Source organism: Ovis canadensis, chromosome 3 (genome assembly GCF_042477335.2).
Source record: "Ovis canadensis isolate MfBH-ARS-UI-01 breed Bighorn chromosome 3, ARS-UI_OviCan_v2, whole genome shotgun sequence".
NCBI classification, from domain to species: domain Eukaryota; kingdom Metazoa; phylum Chordata; class Mammalia; order Artiodactyla; family Bovidae; genus Ovis; species Ovis canadensis.
The window spans coordinates 2509708-2518749 of NC_091247.1; the positions used below are offsets into that span (position 1 = coordinate 2509708).

Below are 9042 nucleotides of genomic sequence, written 5' to 3' on the forward strand. Positions count from 1 at the left end.
TGAGGAAGCCACATCACTCTCAGGGGCTGATGTCAGGCTGGGGCGTAAGCGAAGCTGCCAGGGGTGCGCGTGGGCACCTGCTGCCGGGCCTGGTCCTGGGACCAGCTCCCAGCGCGGGCACTGCTGCTCCTCGGCCTGCCCGTGTCTGCAGAGTGAGGCTGAGGCGCTCCAGCTGGACGGGGCGGGGGTGTCAGAGCCGCGGCTACTGACAGCCCTGGTCACCTGGCCTGTGCCCACCCTCCCATCACTCCAGCAGGCTGCCCGCCGCTGGGCACCCCCTACCCAGAGCCAGGAAGACCAAGGGGCCATCTGTGTCTCAGACCTGGGAGGGGGCTGTGTGGCCACGCCCTTGGGAACCCGGTGGAAGGTTTTGATGCGGAGGGGAGGTGTGTCTGAGCACAGCACACCTGCCGTCTTGCGGAATCCTCCGTGCGCTCCCATTCTGCAGAGGAGGAGACTGAGGCCCAGAGGAAGGGGGCATTTGGAGCCCTGTTCTTGCAACTGGCAGGAGACGGGGCCACGCAGGGGCAGCTGGTTTCACTCCCGTCCTGCCTCCCAGACCTCTCTCCCGCCCGGCGAGGCCCCCTGTCCATGAGGCAGGACCATGACGAGCTTTCTGGGGTGCAAGTAGCAGAGACACAGGCAAAGCGGCGTATTCACAGCGAGTCACCCTGTGGACCCCCGGGAGAGTCGGGACCCTGTACACTGGGCCCACAGCCGGCTCTCCGTCCTGTCTTCCTGCGGACCGGCTCCTCTGGCTCCACACTCAGGCCGCCCTGCTGCAGCCTGGGCACCTGTGTCTCCACCCAGCGCCAAGGGAGTAGGGACTGGCCAGTCTCCAGGCCCCGGTTCCATTTCCTGGTAGAGAGAAGAGGGCTGGCCCAGCTGGAGTGGGGGGAGTCCGTTCTACCCTGTGCCTGGCAAGCGGTGTCCAGAGGGGCAGCAGCAGTGGGCAGGAGGCTGTGGGACCCTCCGGTCCTGGAAGACCCTGGGTTCCCTGCGGCAGGCAGTGGGTCCCCCGTGGCCTTCAGCTGTGATGGGCCCGTTCACTGGAAATGACGCACGTGCTCCACATGTGTGAACTGATGGAGGCTGGGCTTTGGCTCAGCCAGCGGGACTGACTTTGGCCAGCTCTGAACCTGTCTCTTCATCTGCAAATTCGGGGTCCCAGTGCCTGTGCTGCCCCCCACGGCCCCCCAGGAGGCCAGGGAGGGCTGCCGGGGCCCCTTCCACTGCCCTCTCTCTGGCCACCCCAGGGTCAGGCTGAGATGAGCCGTGCCCTGTGAATCCCCGGAGGGCAGTGTGTGGGCATGTGGGGCCTGGCGCTTCGCCGGCAGCTGCCCTCTTTGCTTTGCCTCACCTCCATGAAGGGCGTGCAGCGCACGTGGACAGCAGGCCTGGCCCCTGGCCCCATCCCCGCTGGCCGCCACCTCGGCACACCCAGCTCCCTGGATCAGGCCTCAGTCAGCCTGCACCCTTGGCAGGGCTGGTGGGCCAGCTGGCCTCGGCCACCCTGGGGGCCGAGGGAGGTCGGAGCTGCCCGGCAGGGCGCCCAGGAACGCAGGGGTCCCTGGGGCTGCTGCCCCGTCTGTGTGGCCTGCACTGTGTCTTCCTGACCGGGCCCCGTGGGCCCAGCTGTCTGGACCTGCCTGTCTACACTCCTGTCTGTCTGAATTTGGAGCTGTCTCTCAGTCTGGGTCTTGTTGTCTTGCAGCTCTGGGCCTGTCTGGATCTACCTTTCCGTCCCTCTGTCTGTCTGCTCGGGGTCTGGGGTCCCCTGCACATGTGGCCTCCGACACACAGTGCTGGCTGGGCCCAACCCCAGGGACACGTCCACATCCTCCTCCGTCTGTGGACTGGGGTCCGCGGCGCCCCTGCCCAGCTGCTCCCTGCCAGGCTACCTGACCCTGCAGACGAGCCTGCGGGAAACCGCTGAGCCTCCAGCCTCGCCACGCGGGGCTCCGGTCCCCTCACTCCTGACCCTCCGCCCGCCAGACCCCGAGTCTCCGTCTGTCAGTTCTCGCACATTCCTGGAAGAAGGAAAATCAGCCCAAATTCCAGCAAGTCTTTGGCAAGGCTTATCAGCAACTTTAGAAACGTGCACACCACAAAACTCTTCACTGCGAGTTCCTAGGAACCTGGGAAGTAATGCAGCTCCTGGCCCGCAGGGCCTGGCTGAGCGAGTGGGGCCCCTCCACGCGGCGGGGCCCGTTCTGGGGATCCCCGCAGACAGTCTCTCGTCTAGAAGAACCTGGGGGCACCTGGGGAGAGACGTCTGCATAACCAGAGAAGGTGCGGAGGGTGCAGACAGAGTGTCACTTTCACTGAGGAGGGGGACGGAAATCTATATTTGCTTACCTTTTTGGAAAGAAGCCACAGAAGGGCAAGCCAGAACTCAGTGAAACGGTCAGATCTGGACGGAGCAGGAAGGAAGCAGGACCTCTCTGAATGCACCTGGTTTTATGCTTTTGACTTTGGAACCAAATGTTTTCTACAGTGAAAAAGGCAAACTCGACTCCCTGGAGGTCCCGTGCTTAATTAAGACTTCACCTTCCAAGGCAGGTGGGGGCTCCCCTGGTGGCTCAGATGGTGATGAACCCACCTGCAGTGCAGGAGACCCGGGTTTGACCTCTGGGTCGGGAAGATCCCCTGGAGAGGGCATGGCAACCCACTCCAGTGTCCTTGCCTGGAGAATCCCATGGACAGAGGAGCCTGGCGGGCTACAGCCCGTGGGGGCTGCAAAGTGTCGGAGACGACGGAGTGACTGACATTTTCATTTTCCAAGCAGGGGGTTCGAGTTCCATCCCTGGTCGGAGAACTAAGACCCCACGTGCCTCACAGCCGGAAAACCGAAAACGATAGGAGCACTATTGTAACAAACTCAGTAAAGACTTTAAAATACGAAAACCACTTAAAAAAAGAAAAAAAGCTAAGCTAAATCAGTGTAGTTTTTTTAAGACAGTAAACCAACTGAAGTCAATGAATCTAAATATCGAGGTGGTGAGAAAAAAAAGCGTACCAAGAATTATTTCAGGCGACTTTGAAACAGTCTTTTTACTTCACAGCCCTAAGGGGGCAAAACCGCAAAGAAAAACAAATATCAGATTCCGTTCAGTAAGCTTGTTAATAAAAACATTGGTGAGGATACTTTTAAATGGGAAAAAGCACGGAAGTAATGAAGTGTATGTTATGAGGAAATAAAATTTGCACTGTAGAAGTCACATAGACAGCACATTTTAACATGGAAAAACCCCTTTCATGTCTAATTTTAAGTGGAAATATCAGTATAAACTCATGTTCATTTTCCTCTCCCTTAAAAAAAAAAAAAAAAAGTCTTTCCTAGATCTGGCCACTGAAAAAGCCCAGAACCATTGCAAAGCCAGAAGCAACTAGCACCTCTAGGGTCCAGACTGTCGTCCCTAGAAGCACGTCCCCCAGCAAGAGAGCCAAGCGTCCCAGGACTGCAGCGAGAAGAACTGGGAGCTCTTATGCCTAAAAGCAGCATGCCTTGAAGGATTAGCGGGGTCCCGTTAAACTAACTTTGGGGCTTCCTGGTGCCTCAGTTGGTAAAGAATCTGCCTACAACGCAGGAGACCCAGGTTTGCTTCCTGAGTGGGGAAGAACCCATGGAGAAGGAACTGGCAACCCACTCGAGTATTCTTGCCTAGAGAATTCCGTGGACAGAGGAGCCTGGCAGGCTACAGTCCGTGGGGTCGCAAAGAGTCGGACACGACTCAGCGGCTAACCTACCACCATCAGAATGACCCTGGAGCCAACGTGGGGGCCAAGCCCGTGGTCCCAGCGAGATCATCTAAGCACCAGAAAGAATGGTGACTGCGGTGGATTGAAACCCATCAAATGTGCGTAAATCAGTGAGAAAAAGATGGCACTGTGAAACAAGCACAGCCCTCATGGGTGCCAACTTGTTCTGAAAATTGAAAGATTTATAAGCTGAGCATCTGTGCTTTTCCTCTGCAGACAGTCTTTTGATATTACCGGCTACGTAATAGGGAAAATTCTGTAGAGAAGAGTCGGAGCTGATGCACGCAGACCAAGTGGCAGGATTCGAACCGTCTCTGTCTGCAGCTCCTAACGAGACAACGGATCCCGGCAGGGATTCCCAGCCGCTGCTGAAAGAGTGAGGGGGTGCTGGCGGGGAGGCCTGGGCTGACGGCAGCTGAACGCCCGGGCTCACCCCAACATCACGGTGAGAGGGACAGCGGTCCTGGGGCCCTGAGGGTGGTGCGGAGGGAAGCCAATTTAGAGGGCAGAACCGTGGCAGAGGGACACGTGAAATGCTGCTGGAGAAACTGCGAGCCCGTTCTCGTACATGGAAAATTCTGTGAGATAAATGACCCAGTTTCTTCCGTAAACAACCTGCAGGGAGCGGGAATACAGGGGACAACAGTCAAAAGGGCCAAACACAGCTGGATCTGGATGTGAACAAGCCGACTGTGGGAAAGCATTTTGGAGATGAGCAGAGGCTTTTTAAAGGTCCTCACCTGTCAGATTCTGCACTGAAGTGTCTAGAAATAAACGGATATGCTCTGGGATTTCCTTTAATGAACTCAGTTGCCCTGCCATGCTATTCGCTGGGGTTGAGGGGAATGGAAGGGATTGGGAGGCTGAGACAGGGTGTACTCAGCAAAGCCGCTTGTTAAACCTCGGTAGCCTGGAATGGGCCACAGTGGGGATATTTACACGGCACGCATGTTAAGCTGCTTCAGTCGTGTCCGACTCTTTGCCACCTCGTGGACTGTAGCCCGCCAGGCTTCTCTGTCCTTGGGGATTCTCCAGGCAAGGATACTGATGTGGGTTGCCATGTCCTTCTCCAGAGCTTCTTCTCGACCCAGGAATTGAAGCCAGAATCTCCGGCAGAGTCTTTATCTACAGAGCTGCCAGGGAAGCCCTTAATTCCCTGACCCGTGATCAAATGCTCGCCCCTGCCCTGGCAGTGCAGAGTCTTAACCGCTGGGCCACCAGGGAAGTCCCTTAAGAATTTTTTAATGCCAACAGCCTAAATATAAAACGGGAGTTGTTTTTCAGTTTTGAAAGATCAAAAGCTTTTGAAAATCAGCTGCAGACCGTTTGAATACACTTAGCACCACTGACCTGGACATTTAAAAACGGTGAAGATGGTGAGTTTTATGTGACTTGTAATTTGATATTTTAAAGGAGGGATTGTTTGTGTTATAAAATGGAATATGGTTCAAAATTATGTTGCAGAAGAAAATTTAACGATAAAGCAAAATAAGGATGAGCTGGTGAGGTGATAAAGGACGTTACAAAACCGTACGCTCAGCCCGACTGCATTGGGGTCAATTTTTAAACCCATGAGCTGGTCGCCTAGGCTTCCCAGGTGGCGCTAGTGGTAAAGAACCTGCCTCCCAATGCAGGAGATGTCAGCGACGCCAGTTCGATCCCTGGATTGGGAAGATGCCCTGGAGGAGGGCAGGGCAACCCACTCCAGTGTTCTTGCCTGGAGAACCCCATGGACAGAGGAGCCTGGCGGGCCAGAGCCCATGGGGTCACAAAGAGCTGGGCAAGACTGAAGCGACTGGACACGCACGCACACATGTGCATGAGCTATCCGCCCAAGCTGCAAGTGTGCTAGGCTGAGCACTCACGCAGAGGCTCACGAAAACTTCGCAGCACCCCGAGAGCGAGGGTGTATGCTGCTGGCTTCCCCTCCTGCAGATGTGGGAAGTGCTGGCAGGGGCAGGGGTGCCCCCCCCACCGCCGCGCCCCCGCCCCTGCCTCCTGCCGGCCCTGGGGTGTTTGTTTTCCCTTTTAGCGTGGTTGGTTAGCGTCCTAAGCTGGGACGGGCTCCTGTGATGAGCTGGCTGAAGGTGGTGGCGTGTGTTGCAGGCTGTTGATGGAGAAGGGGGCGAATGACAGCCGGGACGGTGGTCATCACCGGGGGCATCTTGGCGACTGTGATTCTGCTCTGCATTATTGCGGTTCTGTGCTACTGCCGGCTCCAGGTACTCGGGGGCGTGGCGGGGGGAGGTCGGGAGGGGAGCCCAGAGCGGGGCCCTGCAGAGGGCGGGGGCCCCCACCAGGACCAGGCCTCCAAGACGGTGCAAGGCAGCCAGCCCTGCCCAGCCTCCGCGGGTGAGGGCTCAGCGGCAGCTTCCCAGACCCCCTGCAAGGCGAGGCTGCAGAGGTTTGGAGAGGGTGAGGGCCTTAGCCAACGTCACACAGCTACCAGGCGGGCGCAGTGGTGAGCCCCCGGGCCGTGCCTCCCTGACCTGCCCACCCTCGACGGCTGTCCTGGGCCCCGTGTCTTCATGAGAGGAGAAGCCATGTGTGCAGGGCGAGGCGGTGCAGCTCGGCCCTCTTGAGCTAGACTGTTGGCTCTGCCACCTGCAGGCTGCCTGGGCCTCAGCGTCCCCACCTGCAGACGGGACTTGGTCCCTGCCCCTGCCACGTAGCTGCTGTGGGGCAAAGTGAGTGAAAGTGAGTGAAAGCCGCTCAGTCGTGTCCGACTCTGGACAGTCCCTGGGGTTCTCCAGGCCAGAATGCTCGAGTGGGTGGCCTTTCCCTTCCCCAGAGGATCGCCCCAACCCAGGTCTCCTGCATGGCAGGAGGATTCTTTAGCAGCTGAGCCACCAGAGAAGGGCTGAAATGAGAGAACCCCTCCTTTAGGGACGCCAGGAGTCCGGGGCGCCTCCCCGCCGTGGTCGAGATGGGGACGTGGCTGTAAGACTCGGGGGCGTCCGGGCGCCCTCCGGGGCCTGCGCGGGGCCGGGGCGGGTGGGGAGCCGGGGGTCACGGTGGCCTCTGCCCGTAGTACTACTGCTGTAAGAAGGACGAGTCGGAGGAGGACGAGGAGGAGCCGGACTTCGCTGTGCACTCGAGCCTGCCGCCGCTGCACTCCAACCGGAACCTGGTGCTGAGCAACGGGCCGGCGCTCTGCCCAGCCGCCGCCTTCAGCCAGAGGTCCCCATCAGCCCGCGCCCTCTGCCGCAGCTGCTCCCGCTCCGAGCCGCCCGCCTTCTTCCTGCAGGAGCCGGAGGACGAGGGCGTCAGCAACGGTGGGGAGCGCGTGGCCTACAGGAGCATCAGCCAGGAGGACGTGGGGCCGCCGCCCGGGGGCTTTGGAGGGCTGCAGGCGCTCAACCCCAACCGCCTGTCGGCCATGCGAGAGGCCTTCTCCCGCAGCCGCAGCGTCAGCACCGACGTCTGACCGTGCCCCCTGCCCCCAGCAGGGCCTGAGACCATGGTGGGAGGTCCCCGCCTGGCCCCGGGGCCCCAAACCCAGCGATCCTCGCATGCCTGTCATCACAGGCACTCCGGGGCTCCCGGCAAGGGTCAGACCCAGTGAAGGCTGGTGGGGCCACCCCGGGCAGCAGCCACCAGGGCCTGGGTCTGCAGGGAGGCAGGTGTGATGCGGGCGCGGGTGGGGCCTCCAGGTGCCCCAGCTGCAGAGTGAGGTGGGGCTCCAGGGCGCGGACGCCGGACTGCGGATGCCTGGGCTGCCATTAGCGAGGGGCCGGGGGCCAGGGCCTCCGTCGCAGCCGCCTCTGCTGCTCGGCCTGGCCGCTCCCCTCCATCCCTGGGTCTCGGTCTACCCATGTGTCCAAGGATGAGGTGGTGGCCGCCAGGCTTGGGGTCTTGCAGCTTAAGCCTTGGGGGCCAAGTCTCCTGTCTCCCCCAACCCACAGACAGCCCGGCTTCCAGTGCAGCTGAGATCCTGCTCCCACCTCCCCACCAATGTCCGGAGGAAAGGGGGGGTTTCTCGGGAGGGGCAGCCCCAACTGGCTTTTTGGTGAAAATGGAGTAGGGAAGAGGCCCTGTGCCAACCCTCCCGCTTCAGAAGTAAAACACGCAGCCCACTCCTCAGCCCTGACATGGTCGGGCAGAGAAAGCCACGCAGAGGCAGAAAGTCCCACTGACGCCCCATGGGACCTGGGACACCCTCAGGTCCCCAGGGGGACAGGCCCACACCCTCCCACCTGGTGGGTCTCAGGAGGACCTGGGAGCAAGGCCTCAGGCTGCCCTTCCCTGCGCCGGCCCCCAGGTGAGGATAGCTGAGCTCAGCCCCCATCAGGCCCCCTCAGGCCTAGCAGCTCCTCCCTACACCCAATGAGAAAGCTGCCCCAAGCCCAGGGGTACCTGCCGTGAGGGACACAGCCCCCCATTCAGAGGCCCTGTCTCCTCTGCAGCCTGGTCCCCGGAACCCCCCCTCCTCTCCTGGGTCCGCTCTCGCTCGCTCTCTCTCTCTGCCTCTGGGCCCCACCATGGAGTGCCCCCCAGCACCCCCTTAGGGCAGCCCCCATCTGCCCAAGAAGATGGACCAAGCTCCCCAGCCAAGCGGCCTTCCCAGAAGACAAGCTCTGGGGCCAGCGGCTTCCCCCCGGTGTGGGCACATCTCTCGCTCTCTCTCGAAAGCGCTGCAGAGCTGTGATTCTGGACGTGAGCAGAGTTAGGAAGACTTACTATTTTGGGCATTCTCGATATTTTTTTCCCCTCTTCTTCCCTTTGCCTCCTGCCTCAGTTTGGACTCGCTAATGGATTCACGCCCAAGCTTCCCGTTTCTTTGTCACACCCCACGAGTTTCTGATGTGTTGGCTGGGGGTGGGGGTGGGGGGGGTGGGGGAAGGGTCCGGAGGTGGCACTTCCCGTGGCTGTTCTGTTCGGTCTCCTGTTTCCTTTTCTTGTCTCTGGCCTCTGCATAGATTCCTAGATCCGTCTGACAGCATCACCCCGCACACACCCATCCAAGCTCTCCCTCAGCTCCGCCGTGGAGACCGGGGGAGCTGCCTGCTCCCCAACACAATCGAGAGCCAATAAAACTCCTCTCCGACACCTTGCGTGCTGTCTTTGGTCCGCCTGGGACTCCAGGCCGACCCAGACCCCTCTCCTGAGCTTCCTGGGAGGGGCCACGTCCAGCCCAACCCAGACAGAGTGGGCCTTCCCTTCCCATCTAGCCCCAGGGGGTCAAGGCTCTGCCCAGAGGGGCTGGTCCTGGTTGCAGCCACATTGGGTTTTTTGACTTTCCTGGGGTGGTTGTATCAGTCTTCCAAGATTGGAAACCAC

The 9042-nt window shown here is 59.9% G+C and overlaps 1 protein-coding gene across 2 annotated transcripts in view; it reads left to right on the plus strand.

The window, feature by feature from the left end:
* FAM163B (family with sequence similarity 163 member B) overlaps nucleotides 1-8811 on the plus strand; it is a 29710-nt gene extending 20899 nt beyond the window's left edge. The window contains exons 2-3 of one of the 2 annotated variants that reach the window (XM_069579842.1): nucleotides 5869-5984; nucleotides 6794-8811. In XM_069579842.1, the coding sequence (XP_069435943.1) occupies nucleotides 5892-5984; nucleotides 6794-7189 (489 nt within the window). In that variant the 5' untranslated portion in view covers nucleotides 5869-5891 and the 3' untranslated portion in view covers nucleotides 7190-8811. Of the gene's footprint in view, nucleotides 1-5858; nucleotides 5985-6793 lie in introns of those variants that run through there. The other variant, XM_069579843.1, reaches the window with a different exon arrangement.
* Nucleotides 8812-9042: the final 231 nt, after the last annotated feature.